We start from the raw sequence: 21,594 nt of genomic DNA on the forward strand, positions 1-21,594 counted from the left end.
GGGTTCAAGTGATTCTCCTGCCTCAGCTTCCCAAGCAGCTGGGACTACAGACGTTCATCACCACGCCCAGCTAATTTTTGAATTTTTTAGTAGAGATGGGATTTCACTATATGTTGGCCAGGCTGGTCTTGAACTCCTGACCTCAGGTGATCTGCCCACCTTGGCTTCCAAAAGTGCTGGGATTACAGGTGTGAGCCCCCTCGCCCAGCCTATAAGTGTTTCTGTAGAGACAAAGTCTTGCTGTGTTGCCCAGGCTCGTCTCAAACTCCTGGGCTCAAGGGACCCTCCCACCTCAGCCTCCCAAAATGCTGGGATTCCAGGTGTGAGCCACCAAGCCCGGCCCCCTGTGTGATTTTCAGGCCCCCGCTGTGCTTCCTGAGGCATCCCCACCTCACCTCCGATCGATCATCTGGTAGCACTTCTTCAGCCAGCCGATCCCCGGCATCCTTCGCCGGGGCGTGGCGCCGTTCAGGTACACGATCATGTAGTCCTCAGCCACCAGGAGCTCTAAGCTGCTGATGACATACCTGCTCACAGGGCACAGAAGGCAGGGACCCAACATGGAGGGGTCCAGCGTCAGGACACCTGCGGTGCCGACCCCGCCTGCCTCCACCCCTGCCCTGGCTGGGCCAGCCGCACCGGTCCAGGTGTTGTCTGCTGTCCTGGCGGACTGCAGGGTGGGAGTGGACGTGGATGATCCCAGCATACTCCACATGAGTGTCAGCGGGCAGCCTCCTAGGGCAGTTACCCTTTTATTGAGTCTTGTTTTTTTTTTTTTTTTGAGACGGAGTTTCGTTCTTGTCACCCAGGCTGGAGTGCAGTGGTGCGATCTTGGCTCACTGCAACCTCCACTTCCCGGGTTCAAGCGATTCTCCTGCCGCAGCCTCCCTAGTAGCTGGGATTAAAGGCACCTGCCACCAAGCCCAGCTAAGTGGTTGTATTTTTAGTAGAGACAGGGTTTCACTATGTTGGCCAGGCTGGTCTCTAGGCCTTGCTTTTTTTTGTTTTTGTTTTTTGAGACGGAGTCTTATACCGTCACCCAGGCTGGAATGCAGTGGTGCCATCTTGGCTCACTGCAACCTCCACCTCCCGGGTTCAAGCGATTCTCCTGCCTCAGCCTCCCGAGTAGCTGGGACCACAGGTGCCCGCTAATATGCCCGGCTAATTTTTGTATTTTTAGTAGAGACGGGGTTTCACCATGTTGGCCAGGTTGGTCTCAAATTCCTGGACTCAAGCGATCCTCCCACCTCAGCCTCCCAAAGTGTTGGGATTACAGACGTGAGGCCTTCTGCCCGGCTTGAAGATGGCAATCTTACTAATAACAGTGATAAGAGTTGTCATGATTGATGAGCTCTTCATATCAGCTATCAGGTGCTGTGTGTGTATTGCCTGTATCTGTCCTAATAAAATGACACCTGTGTGTCTTTGGGCAAGTAACTCAACCTCTCTGTGCTCAGGGTGCTCACCCGTAGAATGGGAGGCAATGGTGTCTACCTTACAGGGCTGTGGTCAGGGTGGGATGTGTTAGCAGATGGGAAGCCCTTAGCCCACGGCTGCCACATAGTAACTGCTCAGTAAATGATAGACAAGAGGACGAAAAGGAGGAAGAGGAGAAAAGAAGGGAGAGGAAGGGGAGGAGGAAAAGGAAGAGGAGGAGAGGGAGGAAGGGGAGGAGGAGGAAGGGGAGGGGGAGGAGGAGGGAGGGGGAGGAGGAGGGAGTAGGAGAAAGGAGGGGGAGGAGGAGGAGAAAGGGGAAGAGGGGGGAGAAAGAAGGGGAGGAGGAGGACAGTGAGGAGAACAGGGTGGCCCAGAAGGAAAGCCACTGTGAACCTCAGGGCCAGCAGGGACTCAGATCAAGGTCTGTGGCCGCCACGCCCTTCCTTAGTGCCAGGCAGGCTTCCTAGGCCCACAGTGCAATCCTTGCAGCCTGGTGCCCCTGCGTCCAGGGAGGCGTCAGAGCTGGCCCGAGGGTGCCCACGCGGGCGGGGACTCACAGGAAGAGGTTCTCCATGATGTAGTGGTAGTCGGGGAGGCTGCTGTCTGGAAGGAAGCAGGCTGCGAAGACGATGATGGCGTTGAGGCCTTCGCCATAGTACCCTGCGGAGAGGCAGCCGGTCGGCAACGTCAGACTCCTCTCCCAGCCCTGAGCTGCCTCCTGCGCACCACCCCCCACGTCCCGGTGCCCACACGCTCGGGAGGGCAAGGCTCTGAGCCACAGTAGCCAGCGACCCCTCAGCCAGTCTCTGCCTTCGGTGGGGAGTGACAGCGACCATCAGGAGCCCCCACTGCGCCTGCCTGGCCATGCACGCCTTGCCCACAGTCCGTCCAACCCAACGAGTTGACGGCTTAACATCCCAGTGCATCAGACAAAGAGACTGAGGTTCGAAGAGGGGCACTGACAAGCTGCCTGTTGCCCCGCGGGCCGGGCTGGAGCCCCAGGGGGGCGCTGGGGGGCGGGTCTCACCTCCGTGGGTGACCACTTTCATGTAAGGCCGGATCATGTGCAGGTCTATACGGTGTTCTTGCTCCCCGATGATCACCGTCCGCCACAGACGCCCATTGGCAGCACCGCCGTCCTCCGTCGTGCCGTCCCCAAATAGATCCGCGCTGTCCCCAGGCATGTTCTTGGCGGTGGCCACGGGGGTGTCATCTAGAAGCAGGAGGGGGAGAGTCAGTCGCATGGATGCGAGTCCAGATACCTCCCGCCCTCCTGCTCAGCCTTCCTTCCCCTCTCCCGTATCCCTTGCTGCGGGTACCCACACGTCCTTCGCTTCTCCCCGCCTGGCTGCCCTGCTGACCCATTTTCCTCTCCCACTCCCCCTTCAAGGCCTGGCTCAAATGCCGCCTCCTCCAGGAAGCCTTTCTGGACGTTCCCTTTGCTGGCCTCCCAGGGTGCTCTGTTGGTTAAGGACCTGTGTCCTGGAGCTTCTCAGAGCTGGTGAACGCATCTGCTTCATCAAACCACGAGGGCACTCGGGACATGCGTGCCTGGGTTCTGCTCTCCCAGGAGCCTGGCACACAGAGAGCGGTCCTCATGCCTCAGCCTCCCAGATACCTGGGACTACAGTTGGGCACCACCACACCCAGCTAATTTTTATATTTTTGTAGAGATAGGGTTTCAATATGTTGCCCAGGCAGGTCTCAAACTGCCAGCCTTAAGCGATCCTCCTACCCTGGCCTCCCGAAGCTCTGGGATTACAGGCATGAGACACTGCATTGTCCTGAATTCTTTTCTTTTATTTTTTTGAGGCGGAGCCTCGCTCTGTCGCCCAGGCTGGAGTACAGTGGCCGGATCTCAGCTCACCGCAAGCTCCACCTCCTGGGTTTACGCCATTCTCCTGCCTCAGCCTCCTGAGTAGCTGGGACTAAGGCGCCCGCCACCTCGCCCGGCTAATTTTTTGTATTTTTAGTAGAGACGGGGTTTCACCGTGTTAGCCAGGATGGTCTCGATCTGCTGACCTCATGATCCACCCGTCTCGGCCTCCCAAAGTGCTGGGATTACAGGCTTGAGCCACCGCACCCGGCCGGTCCTTAATTCTTTTCTTTTTCTGTCTCTTTCTTTCCTTCCTTTCCTTCTCTTTCTTTCTTTCTCTCTCTCTCTCTCCCTCCCTGCCTCCCTTTCTTTCTTTTTTTCTTTTTTCTTTTTTTTTTTTTTTTTTTTTGAGACAGAGTCTCACTATGTCGCCCAGGCTGGAGTGCAGTGGCCAGATCTCAGTTCACTGCAAGCTCTGCCTCCTGGGTTCACGCCATTCTCCTGCCTCAGCCTCCTGAGTAGCTGGGACTACAGATGCTCGCCGCCACACCCGGTTAGTTTTTGTATTTTTTTTTTTAGTAGAGATGGGGTTTCACCGTGTTAGCCAGGATGGTCTCAATCTCCTGACCTCGTGATCTACCTGCCTCGGCCTCCCAAAGTGCTGGGATTACAGGCGTGAGCCACCGTGCCCAACCCCACCTCGCTCCCTTTTTTAAAAATTTTATTTTTGAGACAGGGTCTCACTCTTTTTTTTTTTTTTTTTTTTTTTTTTTTTTTTTTTTTTTTTTTTTTTTTTTTTTTTTTTTTGAGACGGAGTCTTGCTCTGTATCCCGGGCTGGACTGCAGTGGCCGGATCTCAGCTCACTGCAAGCTCCGCCTCCCGGGTTTGCGCCATTCTCCTGCCTCAGCCTCCGGAGTAGCTGGGACTACAGGCGCCCGCCACCTCGCCCGGCTAGTTTTTTGTATTTTTAGTAGAGATGGGGTTTCACCGGGTTAGCCAGGATGGTCTCGATCTCCTGACCTCGTGATCCGCCCGTCTCGGCCTCCCAAAGTGCTGGGATTACAGGCTTGAGCCACCGCGCCCGGCCGGTCTCACTCTTTTTTAAAAATTTTATTTTTATTTTATTTTATTTTTCTGAGACGGAGTCTCGTTCTGTCGCCCAGGCTGGACTGCAGTGGCGCCATCTCGGCTCACTGCAAGCTCCGCCTCCCAGGTTCACGCCATTCTCTTGCCTCAGCCTCCCCAGTAGCTGAGACTACAGGCGCCCACCACCACGTCCGACTAATTTTTTGTACTTTTAGTAGAGACGGAGTTTCACCGTGTTTAGCCACAGTGATCACAAGGTCGATCTCCTGACCTCGTGATCCGCCGGCCTCGGCCTCCCAAAGTGCTGGGATTACAGGTGTGAGCCACCGCGCCTGGCAAAAATTTTATTTTTAAGACAGGGTCCCATTCTATTGTCCAGGCTGGAGTGCAGTGGCATGATCACGTCTCACTGCAGCCTTGATCTCCTGGATTTAAGGCTAGACACCTTAGAGTCCCTGCCCCACTTGTGACTCTCTGAGCCTATGGGAATCCAGAGACAGAAAGGTGGGGGCCCTCCAGCAGGCCCCAGAAAGACCCCGAACTTTACCTTCCCACTCCAGTTCGTTGCCATTCCCCAGGAACTCCAGCGAGTCAGTCTCATCGGGGGTCTCGATGTCATCCACGTTAATATCCAGGTCATCAGGGGTATCCAAGAAGTCATCGGACAGCAGGGATCCCTCACTCTGATCCAGAGAAATGTTGATATCTGGGGCCACCAGCGTCTTCCTCTTACGATGCGCTCCGTTGAAGTTTAGCGTGTTGGGAGGAGCTGCAGGGAAATGAGAAACACGGAAAAAAATCTTTGCTTTCTCTCTTTTACCTCCTCCCCGTTTTCCTACCTGGTGGAAGCTGTTTTATCATACAGGAATGGGGAAGAGAGGGTAGGCTTCCTTCTGTATCCATGCCATTGTTGGGGGCAGGCAGAATTAAGCAGGCATCATCCTGACGGGGTAAATGTTATAACCACTGTCCTGTGGGCAGGGGCGGGGCACTTGCCTCAGAGATTAAAGATGGATGCTTGGACATTGGGTAGACATGAGTTCAAAGCCTGACTTTGGCCCGGATGCGGTGGCTCACGCCTGTAATCCCAGCACTTTGGGAGGCCAAGGCAGGCGGATCACCTGAGGTCAGGAGTTCGAGACCAGCCTGGCCAACATGATGAAACCCCGTCTCTACTAAAAATACAAAAATTAGCCAGTCGTGGTGGTGGGCACCTGTAACCCCAGCTACTTGGGAGGCTGAGACAGAAGAATCACTTGAGCCCAGCAGGCTGAGGTTACAGTGAGCCGAGATCATACCATTGCACTCCAGCCTGGGTGACAGAGCGAAACTCTATCTCAAAAATAAATAAATAAATAAATAAATAAAGGATCATGCCACTGCACTCCAGCCTGGATGACAGAGTATGACCCAGTCTCCTAAAAAATGTATATATTTGGGTCCAGTATAACGTATTATACATTAAAATGTATATGTTTAGAGCTCTGGATAGCAGAGCCTCCCAGGGTGCCCTTGGCTGTGCTTACTTGTTGCCTCCGGGGCACTTGGCATCACCTCATTTAATCCTTACCTGCCCCCTCTGTGAGAAGCTCACTACCTAGATTTAGTAGATGAGGCATTGGAGGCACAGAAAGGCTGAGTGACTAGCACAGGGACACACAGCAACACAGCGTGCTAGCTTCATGACAGCGCCATCATCCACTGTGTCTCTCACCCACCACGGCCACTTCCACCGTAGACCCCAGGACGGAACATTCTGCCCACGGTGTGGCCCGTGACATTTCTACAGTTACAGCCCCAGGCAGGGCTGAAACCCGGAAGCCCCGAGCCCGTTTCCGCCCTTCTGTGGACGTGGAAACTTACAGGATGTGTCTTCCACCGGGCTGCCAAGCAATTCCACCCCCGTCTCTTCTGGGAGTGGCCTACGGACCCATCCAGGAATGGGCATCAGTCGCCGGGCACCAGAGATTCAGGCAGAGGACAGTGGAGTCGCCCAGACAGGTCCAGCCAGGCAAGTCAGACAAGAAAAAAAGCAAAACGCACTTAGTTCCGGAGAATCACTGGACTTAAATATATACATTTTTTTTTGGAGACAGAGCCTCACTCTGTCGCCCAGGCTGGAGTGCAGTGGCATGATCATGGCTCACTGCAGCCTCAACTTCCTATGCTCAAGAGATCCTCCTGCCTCAGCCTCCTGAGTAGCTGGGACTGCAGGCACACACCACCATGGCTAGCTAATTTTGTAGTTTTTTGTAGAGATGGGATCTCGCTATGTTTCCCACGCTGCTCTTGAACTCCTGGGCTCAAGCCATCTTCCCACCTTGGCCTCCCAAAGTGCTGGGATTACGGGCGTGAGCCACCACAAGCAGCACGTTTTTTCTTTTTCTTTGCATTCGTTCGTTCGTTCTTTTTTTTTTTTTTTTGAGACAGAGTCTCGCTCTGTCACCCAGGCTGGATGGAGTACGGTGGCGCAATCTCGGCTCACTGTAACCTTCATCTCCCGGGTTCAAGCAATTCTTTTGCCTCAGCCTCCCAAGTAGCTGGGACTACAGGTGCCTGCCACCATGCCTGGCTAAGTTTTGTATTTTTAGTAGGGACGGAGTTTCACGATATTGGCCAAGCTGGTCTCGAACTCATGACCTTGTCATCCACCCACCTCGGCCTCTCAAAGTGCTGGGATTACAGGCGTGAACCACTGCGCCCGGCCAGCATGTTTTTTCTTTAGCAGAGGAAGAAAATTGTAATGCATCAGGGCTGAAGGGCTCCTTTTAATCATCAAATTAATATTAAGATTTTTGGAGATTTTTGGATGGCTTGAGGAGAATGAAGGTTTTCCCCAGCAGCACATGACTTCAAAAACTTGGAAATATGTTAATAAGTTGAATTCTCTCTAGGGCAACCCTGCGGGATTTGGTCTCTGATGAGTTGTTGACTCTCAAACGCAGCAAAAAGTGTTAAAAATAAATAAATAAAAAACCCCACAAAAACCTGAGTCAACCAGAAGAGATCTCTGTGTCAATGCTGAAACAGTTTGTGCAACCAAATAAATAATGCAATATTGAATTATAACCCAAGATATAAAATTATCTACGAGTCCATACGGATATAAATAAGTCACTGAACAAATAAACAGCAGAGAAGAGACACATTTCTTGTGCAGAAGAATTGAAAATAGTTTATGTACAGATCTGCCCTCAAGAAGACGAAGGATAGGCTGGGCATGGTGGGTGGCTCACGCCTGTAATCCCAGCACTTTGGGAGGCCGAGGCGGGCGGATCACGAGGTCAGGAGATTGAGACCATCCTGGCTAACACGGTGAAACCCCGTCTCTACTAAAAATACAAAAAATTAGCCAGGCCTGGTGGCGGTGCTTATAGTCCCAGCTACTTGGGAGGCTGAGGCAGGAGAATGGCATAAACCCGGCAGGCAGAGCTTGCAGTGAGCCGAGATTGTGCCACTGCACTCCAGCCTGGGCGACAGAGCAAGAGCCCATCTCAAAAAAAAAAAAGATGATGATGAAGGATAACTCTCTGTAGGCTGTGTGTAGTGATGTCATTCCAAAAAATACAGGATGGGCTGGGCGCAGTGACTCACGCCTGTAATCCCAGCACTTTGGGAGGCTGAGGTGGGAAGATCACTTGAGCTCAGGAGTTCGAGACCGTCCTGGACAACGTGGTGAAACCCTGTCTCTACTAAAAATACAAAAATTAGCCAGGCATGGTGGAGGACACCTGTAATCCCAGCTACTCAGGAGGCTGAGGCAGGAGAATTGCTTGAACCCGGAAGGTGGAGGTTGCAGTGAGCCGAGATCGTGCCACTGCACTCCAGGCTGGGTGACAGAGTGATATTACGTCTCAAAACAAACAAACAAAACTATCAAGGGCATCAAAACAAGAAAGATAGGAGTGCCAGGAGATGTGATAACTAAATGTCATCTGGGATCTTGGATGGGGTTGTAGGGCAGAAGGAAAAGGACAGTAGGCCAGCCTGGGCATCATGGCAAAACTCCGTCTCTACAAAAAATACAAAGATTAGCTGGACATGGTGGTGCCTGTAGTCCCAGCTACGCTGGAGGCTGAGGTGGGAGGACTGCTTTAGCCCGGGAGGCGGAGGCTGCAGTGAAGTATGAGCACACCACTGCACTCCAGCCTGGATGACAGAGTGAGACCCTGTCTCTTAAAAAAAAAAAAAAAAAAAAAAAAAAGAGAAAAGAAAAAAGCAAAAGAGGACATTAGGAAAAACTATGAAAATCTAAAAAAGCATGGACTTTGGCAACTAATAACCAACATTGATCAATATCGTTATTGATCAGTGTTGGTTATCAGTAACCAATAGTATCAATATTGATTCATCAATTGTGACAAATATAAAATATACACAGCTAATATAAGATGTTAATTATGGGAGAAACCAGGTACCCAGTCTGCAGGAATTCTCTGTACTAACTTTGCAACTTTTTCTTTTTTTTTATGAGACGGAAATACTGGGATTACAGGCGTGAGCCATCGCACCTGGCCCCGGACCACTTCTTGAAGCCACAGCCCTTGCCGCCCGAGTTTGACCCAGGAGCTCTGGCTCTTTAGCTACCCTGGGAAATATTCCATTCCAGGCAGAACATTTTGCATGGAGCTGCCAGAGGTCCTAGCGGCAGGGCGTGCTGACTCAGGAAAGCCAGGCTACAGCTTAATTCATCTCTGTAACTCAACATTCCTGGCTCAGCTGCAAGGCAAGCTGTTTAGACAGGAAGGGCGGTGGAATTCATGTTCCTTTCCTTTAAAAAAATGATTTATTGGCCGGGCGTGGTGGCTCATGTCTGTAATCCTGGCACTTTGGGAGGCTGAGGCGGGCAGATCACCTGAGGTCAGGAGTTCAAGACCAGCCTGGCCAAAATGGTGAAACCCAGTCTCTACTAAAAAATAAAAAAAATTATCTGGGTGTGGTGGTGCGTGCTTGCAGTCTTAGCCACTCGGGAGCCTAAGGCACGAGAGTCGCTTGAACCCTGGAGGTGGAGGTTGCAGTGAGCCGAGATCGCGCCATTGCACTCCAGCCTGGGCAACAAAGTGAGACTCTGGTCTCAAAAAAAAAAAAAAGATTTGTTCCCCTCATTTCTGTTCCACTTAGGGCATGAGCTGGTAACCTTTTTGGGGCATAAACCTATTTACGCTTTTTCCCTCTCCCTTTCCCTCCCTCTCTTTTGCCCATTCACCCATGCATCAAATGTTTTTTTCCCTCTCTCTTTTCCTCCCTCTCTCTTTTCTCCATTCATCAAATGTTTTTGCATAACCACTGCGTCTCCAGTGCATCTACGGGGCTTGGAGGTAAAGGAGGAATCAGATGTCACCCTCCTCCTGTTCATGGCAAAGATCAAAATGGAGCAGATTCCCAAAGGAAATGAAAACATCTCTTCACATGAAAACTCATACTTGAATATTCACAGCAGCATAATTCATAAAAACCAAAACGTGGAAACAATTCAAGAGTCCATTGACAGCCAGGCGCAGTGGCTCACGCCTGTCATCCCGGCACTTTGGGAGGCCGAGGTGGGCAGATCATGAGGTCAAGAGATCGAGATCATCCTGGCCAACATGGTGAAACCTGTCTCTACTAAAAATACAAAAATTAGCTGGACGTGGTGGCACATGCCTATAATCCCAGCTACTTGGGAGGCTGAGGCAAGAGAATCTCTTGAACCCAGGAGGTGAAGTTTGCAGTGAGCCGAAATCGCACCACTACACTCCAGGCTGGGGACACAGTGAGACTCCATCTCAAAAACAACCAACCAACCAACCAGTCCATTAACAGCTGACTGAATCAACAAATGTGGTATATCCATTCAATGGAATACTATTTAGCCCTGAAAAGGAACGAGGCTCTGACACAGACCACAGCATGGATGCACCTTGAAGACATCATGCTCAGTGAGAGATGCCAGACACAAAAGGCCATACAGTGTGTGATTCCAATTACATGAAATGTTGGCTGGGTATGGTGGCTCATGCCTTTGAAAGGCTGAGGCGGGCGGGTTCATTGAGCCCAGGAGTTTGAGACCAGTCTGGGCAACATGACGAAAGCCCATCTCTACTAAAAATACAAAACAATTAGCTGGGTATGGTGGTACATGTCTAGTTCCAAGTACTCAGGAGGCTGAGGCAGGAGGATTGCTCAAACTTGGGAGGTCAAGGCTGTAGTGAGCTATGATTGTACCACTGCACTCCACCTAGGTGAAAGAATGACACCCTGCTCAAAAAAGAAAAGGAAAAAAAAAAAGAGAGATGTTTAGTACACGTAAATTTTCACAGAACGTAGATATGTGGTCACCAGGGGTTGGGGGAGAGGGATGAAAATGGGGGTTGACTTAACGGAGTAGGATTTCCTCTCACGGTGATGAAAATGTCTTCAAATTAGATCGACGTGGGGTTGCAGAACATTATGAATGGACTCTGCCACTGAATCATGAGCTTTAAAACGATCAATTTTTAATTTTTTTTTTTTTTTTTTTTTGAGACGGAGTCTCACTCTGTTGCCCAGGCTGGAATATAGTGGCACGATCTCGGCTCACTGCAAACTCTGCCTCCCGGGTTCACGCCATTCTCCTGCCTCAGCCTCCCGAGTAGCTGGGACCACAGGCGCCCGCCAGCATACCTGGCTAATTTTTTCTATTTTTTAGTAGAGACGGGGTTTCACCCAGTTAGCCAGGATGGTTTCAATCTCCTGACCTCGTGATCCGCCCGTCTTGGCCTCCCAATGTGCTGGGATTACAGGTGTGAGCCACCGTGCCCGGCAATTTTTAATTTTTAAAAATTTTATTTTAGTTATTTATTTTTTGAGACAGAGTCTCGCTCTGTCGCCCAGACTGGAGTGCAGTGGCATGATCTCGGCTCACTGCAAGCTCTGCCCCCTAGGTTCACGCCATTCTCCTGCCTCAGCCTCCCAAGTAGCTGGGACTACAGGCGCACGCTGCCACGCCCGGCTGACTTTTTGTATTTTTAGGAGAGACAGGGTTTCACCGTGTTAGCCATGATGGTCTCAATCTCCTGACCTCGTGATCTGCCCGCCTTGGCCTCCCAAAGTGCTGGGATCACAGGTGTGAGCCACCATGCCCAGCCATCCAGCTAATTTTTATATTTTTCCGCAGATGGGGTCTTGCAGGCTGGTCTTGAACTCCTGGGCTCAAGTGATCCTCCCGCCTCCGCCTCCCAAAGCGCTGGGATTACAGGAGTGAGCCACTGTGCCTATCTGGAAGTGACTTTTAAGTGTAGACTTGTAAGCATGACGTTGGCATCTTGCAGAGACCAGGCAAGAGCACTCCAGATGGAAGGCACTGCAGAGTTCCAGGCTCTGGGACAGGAATAAGCTTGCCAAGTTCAAGGGCAGATCAGAAAGCAGACCCAGGATGCCTGGCGCAGAGAGAGCAGTGGGGGAGGAGGGAGTGGTTGGAGGAGGGAGGGCCAGGGGGAAGCAGTGTGGCAGGGATGGGATGAGGTCCTGAGGCTGAGCCGCCCATTGCAGTGGATGTTCAGGAAAGGTTTAAGATCACGCGGAACTGGAGAAGCCGACCTGGCAGGGCTCCAGGCTCCCTGAAGGAGGACCCGCTGCTCCCAAACACGGGTGGAGCAAGCTCTCCCCGCTTGTTCATGGAGCTGCAGTTTCCAAGATCAGGTGAGATCCTGTTACTTCCACAAGCTCCAGGAAAACCTCAGACTCTCCAGACCTGGAGATCCCCTCCATGGCCCACGGGTATGATACATCCACTTAGCCCTCTGCAGAGTCGGCTTTCAAAGTCTGTGATGGGCAACCCAGGTAAAAAGTGGAGGTCCCAGCCAGGCATGGTGGCTCACACCTGTAATCCCAGCACTTTGGGAGGCCGAGGCGGGTGGATCACGAGGTAAAGCGATCGAGACCAGCCTGGCCAACATGGCGAAACCCCGTCTCTACTAAAAATACTAAAATTAGCCAGGTGTGGTGGCACGTGCCTGTAATCCTGGCTACTCGGGAGGCTGAGGCAGGAGAATTGCTTGATCCTGGGAGGCAGAGGTTGCAGTGAGCTGAGATCGTGCCACTGCACTCCAGCCTGGGCGACAGCAAGACTCCGTCTCAAAAAAAAAAAAAGAAAGAAGAATGTGGGGGTCCCCCCATATGCAAGATGCACAGTGTGGCTTCCTCCTGCTGAGGTGGATTGGATCATGTTCCCCCAGAAGAGCGAAGTTTAAGTCCCAGTGCCTGGTGAGACGCATGCCCCAGTAGACATACAACCCAGTATACTCAATCCGATGCAATGAGTCGTCCCAGACTGGGGCTTGGATCTGGGGTTTGGAGTGGGGCATTAGCTAAACAGGGACATGGGACATTATTGGGACAATTGAGGATACTTTTTTTTTTTTTTTGAGATAGAGTCTTGCTCTGTCACCCAGGCTGGAGTGCAGCGGCACAATCTCAGCTCACTGCAACCTCCGCCTCCCAAGTTCAAGCGATTCTCCTGCCTCAGCCTCTCCAGTAGCTGGGATTACAGGTTCCCGCCACCACACCCAGCTGATTTGTGTATTTTTAGTAGAGACGGGGTTTCACCATGTTGGCCAGGCTGGTCTCGAACTCCCGACCTCAGGTAATTCACCTGCCTTGGCCTCCCAAAGTGCTGGGATTACAGATGTGAGTCACTGCGCCCAGCCCCGAGGGCTGACTTTGATATAAAAGGAGCAAAATGTTAACAATTGTATAATCCTTCTAAAGGTGTGCAGATATTCTTTATATCATTGTTGTAATTTTTTTCCAAGTTTGGAAGTATTTCAAAACAGGCCAGGCGCAGGGGCTCATGCCTGTAATCCCAGCATTTTGGGAGGCTGAGGTGGGAGGATCATTTGAACCCAGGAGTTTGAGACCAGCCTGGGCAACACAGTGAGACCCAGTTTCTACAGAAAATAAAAAATAGCTGGGTATGGTGGCATATGCCTGTGGTCCCAGATACTCAGGAGGCTTCAGTGGGAAGAACGCCTCAGCCTGGACATGGAGGCTATAGTGAGCTATGATTACATCACTGCACTCCAGCCTGGGTGACAGAGCAAGACCCTGTCTCGAAAAAAAAAAAAAATTGCCGGGCACAGTGGCTCATGCCTGTAATCCCAGCACTTTGGGAGGCCGAGGCAGGTGGATCACCTGAGGTCAGGAGTTCTTGGCTAGCCTGGACAACATGGTGAAACCCCGGCTCTACTAAAAATACAAAAATTAGCCGGGCATGGTGGCGCACACCTGTAACCCCAGCTACTCGAGAGGCTGAGGCAGGAGAATGGCTTGAACCCTGGAGGTGGAGGTTGCGGTGAGCCGAGATCGTGCCATTGCACTCCAGCCTGGGCTACAAGAGCGAAACTCCATCTCAAAAAAAAAAAAAAAATTAATTAATTAAAAAGTTACAAGCAGCCAAGAGTGGTGACTCACACCTGTAATCACAGCACTTTGGGAAGCTGAGGCAGGTGGATCACTTGAAGTCAGGAGTTTGAGACCAACCTGACCAATGTGGTGAAACCCCATCTCTGCTGAAAATACAAAAATTAGCTGGGCATGGTGGTGGGCACCTGTAATCCTAGCTACTCGGGAGGCTGAGGCAGGAGAATCGCTTGAACCTGGGAAGTGGAGGTTGCAGCAAGCTGAGGTCACGTCATTGCACTCCAGCCTGGGCGTTGCAGCGAGACTCTGTCTCAAATAAATAAACAAATAAACTCCCCCAAAAAACCCAAAACAAAAAACAGAAAGTTACAAGCAAGCAAACAAAGCTGGCAGCCACTCAGTTGTGAGGGGAGGAGAGCAGAGGGACCTGTGGGACAACTCACCCTGCACCTGACCCTCCTCGGCTATGATGCTCTGGGAAAGCTCCTCCCGCAGTCCTCAGTTTCCCCACGAAGCCTTCCTCAGTCCCTCAACCTGCTTCCACTGAGCCCAGGGCCTTTGCACATGCTGTCCTCTCTGCTTGGAATGCGGGGCCCCTACCCCCCACCTCCTTCCCTGGCTCATCCCTCCTCACCCTTCGAAGCCAGGAATCACAGCTCCCCTTCCCTCCCTGACCTGGTCAGAAGCGCCATGAACCCAGCTGCCACCTTGCATTGGGTTGTGAGGCTCTAAGGGACTAGTATACAGTCGGCGCATAGCATCAGAATGAATGAATGGAGAAATCGAGGCAGCAAGCAATCTCTGGGCTGCCTTCAGCGCTAGCTCTGTAGCAGGCTGCAGAAGGATAAGAGTGAAGGAAAATACTAGAAGGAGGCCGGGCACGGTGGCTCACACTTGTAATCCCAGCACTTTGGGAGGCCGAGGCAGGCAAATCACTTGAGGTAAGGAGTTCAAGACCAGCCTGACCAGCATGGTGAAACCCTGTCTCTAACGAAAATACAAAAATGAGTCAGGCGTGGTGGTGTGTACCTGTAATCCCAGCTACTTGGGAGGCTGAGGCAAGAGAATTGCTTGAAACCGGGAAGCGGAGGTTGCAGTGAGCCGAGACTGCACCACTGCTCTCCAGCCTGGGTGATGGAGTGAGACTGTGTCTCAAAAAAAAAAAAAGTGCTTGAAGGACAGAGGCCATGCAGAGCTCTGTCCGACATCCTTAGGGGAAGTACAAAGACCACTTCTGCAGTCCCCAGGGGAGGGGATGGCTGGGCTGGAAGAAATCGCATTGTGAGCTGTTTTGCAGCAGACAGAGGTGGTTATGTGTGGCAGCAGCTGGATCTGCACTGAGGAGCTGCACTCAGTCCCTCCGGAGACGAGGAAGACAGAGGCCTCGTGGAGGAAGTGCCCTGTTGGCAAAGGCGTAGCTTGTGGGGCCCAGGCTGGCACAGCGAGGCCGCTGTCCTGCAAACGCAGAGCTGCTGCAGCGGGGGGGCGAGCAGCATTGCAGCTGTAAGAAATCCACCAGAAACACTCCCTCCTCCCGCTCCCGCTGTCCTCACCCCTTCCAGAACCGGCCTCCAGCTCGTATTTGCAGCTGCGCTCAGCCTCGGTCTTTGTCTCAAGAAGGCTTGGGTATGACAAGAGCTTTTAAACTTATCCGTGGAGGCCGGGTGGGGTGGCTCGCGCCTGTAATCCCAGCACTTTGGGAGACCGAGGCAGGCAGATCACTTGAGGTTGCGAGTTCGAGACCAGCCTGGCCAACATGTTGAAACTCCGTCTCTACCAAAAATACAAAATTAGCTGGGTGTGGTGGCGGGTGCCTGTAATCCCAGCTACTCGGGAGGCTGAGGTGGGAGAATTGCTTGAACCTGGGAGGTGGAGGTTGCAGTGAGCCGAGATGGTGCCACTGCACTCCAGTTTAGGTGATAGAACAAGACTGTCTCAAAACAAACAAACAAAAAAATTATCAGTGGAGTTGGGCCCAATGGCTCATGCCTGTAATCCCAGCACTTTGAGAGGCTGAGGTGGGCAGATCACCTGAGGTTGAGAGTTCGAGACCAGCCTGGCCAATATGGTGAGCCCTCGTCTCTACTAAAAATACAAAAATGAGCCGGGCGTGGTGGCGGGCACCTGTAATCCAGCTACTTGGGAGGCCGAGGCAGGAGAATCACTTCAACCCAGGAGGCGGAGGTTGCAGTGAGCTGAGATCGCACCACTGCACTCCAGCCTGGGTGACGATAAAAAAACATCAGTGGGGGAAAGGGAGCTAAGCTAATAATAATAGTAACACTGGAGATGATTATTTATTTGTGCTGCCCTCGTCATTTGCACAGCCCATGTCGGCTGTTTCATCGAAATTTCACGACCACCTGGTGTGCGGGAGATTATTGTCCCATTTTACAGATCAGAAAACAGAGGCACTGAGACGCCCAAAAAGGTAGCCCAGATGGCAGAGCAAACCTGCTGGGAAATTGGGATTTGAACCATGGGCGTCTGATCCCAAAGCTTATGTGCCTTTGTTTATGCTGTGCTGCTTGAAATGACATTATTTTAAAATTATTATTATTTTTCTTAGAGATGCAGTCTTGCTCTGTTGTCCAGGCTGCAGTGCCGTGGTGTGATCATAGCTCACTGCTGCAATCTCCCAGGTCCAAACAATCCTCCTGCCTCAGCCTCCTGAGTAGCTGGAACTACAGGTGCACGCCAGCATACCTGGCTATTTTATTTATTTATTTATTTATTTATTTATTTATTTTGAGACGGAGTCTCACTCTGTTGCCCAGGCTGGAGTTCAGTGGTGCGATCTTGGCTCACTGCAACCTCAGCCTCCCATGTCCAAATGATCCTTCTGCCTCAGCCTCCTGAGTAGCAGATGCACGCTAGCATACCTGACTAATTTTTTTTCATTTCCTATTTTATTTATTTATTTATTTATTTAGAGATGGAGTCTCACTTTCTCGCCCAGGCTGGAGTTCAGTGGTGCGATCTTGTCTCACTGCAACCTCCGCCTCCCAGTTTCAAGCGATTCTCCTGCCTCAGCCTCCCAAGTAGCTGGGATTATAGGCATGGGCCACCAGGCCTGGTGAATTTTGTATTTTTAGTAGAGACAGGGTTTCTCCATGTTGGTCAGGCTAGTCTCGAACTCCTGACCTCAGGTGATCTCCCCGCCTTGGCCTCCCAAAGTGCTGGGATTATAGATGTGAGCCACCAGGCCCGGCCAGTTTTTGCTTGTTTTTGTTAAGAGATGGGGTCTTGCTGTGTTGCCCCGGCTAATCTCAAACTCCTGGGCTCAAGGGATCCTCCCACCTTGGCCTCCCAAAGAGCTGGGATTACAGATGTCAGCCTTCGCTCCCAGCCGTGATTGTCGGCTATTCTGAGAACAGGGACCTCTTGCTACAAAGAAACACACACAGGTGCAGGGGCCTTAGAGGCTTGGCAATGACTGGATTCAGGAGAGGGCTGAAGTTCTTGAATATCAAGGTGCCATCTTCAACAGTCCTCCTTCTGCTTGGACGTGAATGGGAAGGAAGCTCTCAGCCTCCCACACCAGCCTGACTCATTTTGACGGAGACCGACTGCTTCGAGGCATTCTTCTGTATCTCCTTCAAATCCCATTCTCTTTTAAGTTCGTTCTTTCGGCCTGGTCCTGCCCTCCGGAACCTTCTCAGATTGAGATTTCTCTGGAACTGGAGATTCTTTTTTTTTTTTTTTTTTTTGAGACAGTCTCAGTCACTCCACTGCCCAGACTGGAGTACAGTGGCATGATCTTGGCTCACTGCAACCTCTGCCTCCCGAGTTTGAGCATCTCCTGCCTCAGCCTCCTGAGTAGCTGGGATTACAGGTGCCCGCCACCATGCCCAACTAATTTTTGTATTTTTAGTAGAGATGGGGTTTCGCCATGTTGGCCAGGCTGGCCGCAAACTCCTGACCTCAAGTGATTTGTCCGCCTCGGCCTCCCAAACTGCTGGGACTGCAGACATGAGCCACTGCGGGCGGCCTGGAAATTCTTTTCAAATTCTCTTTTTCAGGCGGATTACACCTGGTTTTTTTGACTGAACCTCACCCAGTGGTTTCTATAACTGACCTTTAGGCATTGTGTCTAGGGGATGGATGAATTCCTGGCTCTGAAAGGGAAGAGGGATGAGCGGCTATCTTTAGCCAGCAAATCAGAGTCACACATCTCAACAGCAAATTCGCACAGCTTCCTTTCCACGTAGTTTTTTTTTGAGACAGAGTCTCGCACTGTCACCTGGGCTGGAATGCAGTGGTGCATCTCGGCTCACTGCAACCTCCTCCTCCCGGGTTCAAGTGATTCTCCTGCCTCAGCCTCCTGAGTACCTGGGATTATAGGCGCCTGCCATCATGCCCAGCTAATTTTTTTTTTTTTTTTTAATTTTTAGTAGAGACAGGGTTTTACTATGTTGGCCAGAATGGTCTCCATCTCCTGACCTCGTGATCCACCCACCTCGGCCTTCCAAAGTGCTGGGATTACAGGCCTGAGTCACTGCGACTGGCCTTTTTTTTTTTCTTTCTTTCTTTTTAAATAGAGATAGGCGGCTGGGCATGGTAGCTCAAGCCTGTAATCCCAGCACTTTGGGAGGCCGAGGTGGGTGGATCACGAGGTCAGGAGATGGAGACCATTCTGGCTAACACTGTGAAACCCCCTTTCTACTAAAAATACAAAAAAATTAGTCAGGCGTGGTGGCGGGTGCCTGTAGTCCCAGCTACTTGGGAGGCTGAGGCAGGAGAAGGGCGTGAACCCGGGAGGCGGAGCTTACAGCAAGCAGAGATCGCGCCACTGCTCTCCAGCCTGGACAACAGAGCAAGACTCCATCTAAAAAATAATAATAATAAATAAATAATAAAATAAATAAATAGAGACAGGGTCTTGCTCTGTCACCCAAACTGGAGTGCAGTGGTGCAATCATGGTTCACTGCAACCTCCGCCTTCTGGGCTCAAGTGATCCTCCTGCCTCAGCCTGTCAAGGCTGAGACTGCAGGTGCACACCACCATGCCCAGCTATTTTTTTTTTTTTAGTAGAAATGGGGTCTAACTATCTTGCCCAGGCTGGTTTTGAACTCTTGAGCTCAAGCATTTCCCCAGCCTCAGCCTCTGTAAGTGCTGGGATCATAGGCATGAGCCACCGCACCCAGCCCCTGTGATTTCTTATTCTGACTAGGGACCAGCACCTGTCACCCAATATTTGTTAAGCGCCGACTGTATGCCAGGCACTATCCTTAGGTTGCGATACAGCAGTGAGCTAAACAAAGACCTGTGCTCTTGTGGGGTTCCTTGTGGTGGGGAGACAGAGTGTAGACAAGATGTCCCTGCAAACCGTTCAGCATAGGGGCCAGGCTTGATGGCTCTCGCCTGGAATCCCAGCACTTTGGGAGTTCGAGACCAGCCTGGCCAACAATGGTGAAACCCGGTCTCTACTATTTATTTGTACTAAAAATACAAAAATCAGCCAGCTGTGGTGGCAGGCGCCTATAATCCCAGCTACTCGGGGGGGATGAGGCAGGAAAATCACTTGGACCCAGGAGGTGGAGGTTGCAGTGATCCCAGATCGCGCCACTGCACTCCAGCCTGTGGGACAGAGCGAGACTCAAAAAAAAAAAAAAAAAAAAAAAAATCAGCATATTAGGGGAGTTAGGTGTCTCCTAAAGGCTGCTAATAAATCACAATGTTGCCTCAACCTGGAATTACAAGCGCGTGCCACTATGTCCAGCTAAATTTTTTTTTTTTTTTTTTTTAAAGATGGAGTCTCCCTCTGTCACCCAGGCTGGAGTGCAGTGGTGAGATCTCGGCTCACTGCAAGCTCCGCCTCCTGGGTTCATACCATTCTCCCACCTCAGCCTCCCGAGTAGCTGGGACTACAGGTGCCCACCACCAGGCCCGGCTAATTTTTGTATTTTTAGTAGAGATGGGGTTTCAACGTGTTAGCCAGGATGGTCTCAATCTCCTGACCTCGTGATCCACCCGCCTCGGCCTCCCAAAGTGCTGGGATTACAGGCGTGAGCCACCACTCCCGGTATGCCCAGCTAATTTTTGTAGTTTTAGTAGAGACGTGATTTTGGCATGTTGCCTGGGCTGGTCTCGAACTCCTGACCTCAAGTGATTCACCCGCCTCGGCCTCCCAAAGTGTTGGGATTACAGGCATGAGCCGCTGCAACCGGCCAGAGTGTTAAGAACTCTTAAAATGGTGTAGGGGTGGGGGCTCCTTTGGAGCCTTGGGGCAGGGAGGACAGAAATGAATCTTAAATGAATGAGCAAATACCCATTATATGCCTGGCCTGGACTACCCCACTGTGAGGCCACGGAGAAGACTCGCACACAGGGCCTCAGCCCTCCCAGAGTGTGCGGGAGATGAGGACACGGAGATGGAACCAGGCCAGCCCTGGGCCGTTCCCACTTAGAGACGGCTGGTTCCTGCGTCCCACCTGGGAGAGACACCTGCTCCCCCGACGGCTGACTCAGGGGTGTGGAAGTCCTACCTGGGAAGGTCTTCGTCCTGCCATTCCTCCTTCACGTCCACGTTTTCCATCCGGAGCGTGGCTTCGGTGGTCCCCATAGGAGCCGGAAAGAGGCACCGGCTTGAAGCAGGGGTGACCCCTGAAAAGAATGGGTTTTACTGAACAATAATCCTAATGACAGTGCCCTGCCCCATGCAGCTCTTCCCCCCTCCCCCCTCCCTCCCTTCTCCTTCTTCTTGAGACACAGTCTTGCTCTGTTGCCCAGGCTGGAGTGCAATGGTGCAATCTCAGCTTATTGCAACCTCCACCTTCTGGGCTCAAGTGATTCTCCTGCTTCAGCCTCCCAAGTAGCTGGGATTACAGGCACCTGCTACCATGCCTGATTAATTCTTGTATTTTTGCAGCGACAGGGTTTCGCCATGTTGGCCAGGCTGGTCTCGAACTCCTGTCCTCAGGTGATCCTCCTGCCTTCGCCTCCCAGTGTGCTGGGATCACAGGTGTGAGCCATCATGCCTAGCTAAATTTTGTATTTTTAATAGAGACGGGGTTTCACTATGTTGGCCAGGCTGGTTTCAAACTCCTGAGCTCAAGTAGTCTGCCCGTCTCAGCCTCCCAAAGAGCTGGGATTACAGCGGTGAGCCACTGAGCCTGGCTCTTTTTTTTTTTTTTTTTTTTTTTTTTAACATGATCTTGCTTTGTTGCCTGGGCTGGAGTGCAGGGGCACAATCATAGCTCGTGGCAGCCTTGAACTCCTCGGCTTAAGCAATCCTCCTGCCTCAGCCCCCCACCAGTGGCTGTGACCACAGGTGTGCACCACCATGCCTGGGTAATTTTTTTTTTTTTTTTTTTTTTTTTTTGAGACGGAGTCTTGCTCTGTCGCCCAGGCTGGAGTGCAGTGGCCAGATCTCTGCTCACTGCAAGCTCCGCCTCCCGGGTTCACGCCATTCTCCTGCCTCAGCCTCCAGAGTAGCTGGGACTACAGGCGCCCACCACCTCGCCCGGCTAGTTTTTTGTAATTTTTAGTAGAGACGGGGTTTCACCGTGTTAGCCAGGATGGTCTCGATCTCCTGACCTCGTGATCCACCCGTCTCCGCCTCCCAAAGTGCTGGGATTACAGGCTTGAGCCACCGCGCCCGGCCGCCTGGGTAATTTTTAAAAATATTTTTTAAGAGATTGGGTCTTGCTATGTTGCCCAGGCTGGTCTCAAACTCTTGGGCTGAAGCAATCCTCCTGCCTTGGCCTCCCAAAGCGCTGAGATTACAGGGGTGAACCACTGCGCCCGGCCAACACTTCTTATTGAACCATCACCCAGTCCCATGAGGTTCCCCTGTTTTACAGATGAGAAAATGGAGGCACAGAAAGCTTAGGATGCACAGTGGGGTTCAGAGTTTGAACGTGGGCGAGAGGC

General features: G+C 51.7%; 1 protein-coding gene across 1 annotated transcript in view; it reads right to left on the bottom strand.

Annotated features, from left to right (window-relative positions):
* The window catches only part of ATCAY (ATCAY kinesin light chain interacting caytaxin), a 39,574-nt gene that overhangs the window by 14,089 nt on the left and 3,891 nt on the right, over positions 1 to 21,594 (bottom strand). The window contains exons 2-7 of the mRNA XM_073017117.1: positions 20,208 to 20,325; positions 6,204 to 6,262; positions 4,888 to 5,109; positions 2,465 to 2,650; positions 1,995 to 2,097; positions 396 to 527 (exon numbers count right to left, since the gene is read on the bottom strand). Coding sequence (XP_072873218.1) covers positions 396 to 527; positions 1,995 to 2,097; positions 2,465 to 2,650; positions 4,888 to 5,109; positions 6,204 to 6,262; positions 20,208 to 20,284 — 779 coding nt within the window. The 5' untranslated portion in view covers positions 20,285 to 20,325. The remainder of the gene's footprint in view (positions 1 to 395; positions 528 to 1,994; positions 2,098 to 2,464; positions 2,651 to 4,887; positions 5,110 to 6,203; positions 6,263 to 20,207; positions 20,326 to 21,594) is intronic.

This window comes from Chlorocebus sabaeus, chromosome 6, assembly GCF_047675955.1.
Source record: "Chlorocebus sabaeus isolate Y175 chromosome 6, mChlSab1.0.hap1, whole genome shotgun sequence".
NCBI lineage: Eukaryota > Metazoa > Chordata > Mammalia > Primates > Cercopithecidae > Chlorocebus > Chlorocebus sabaeus.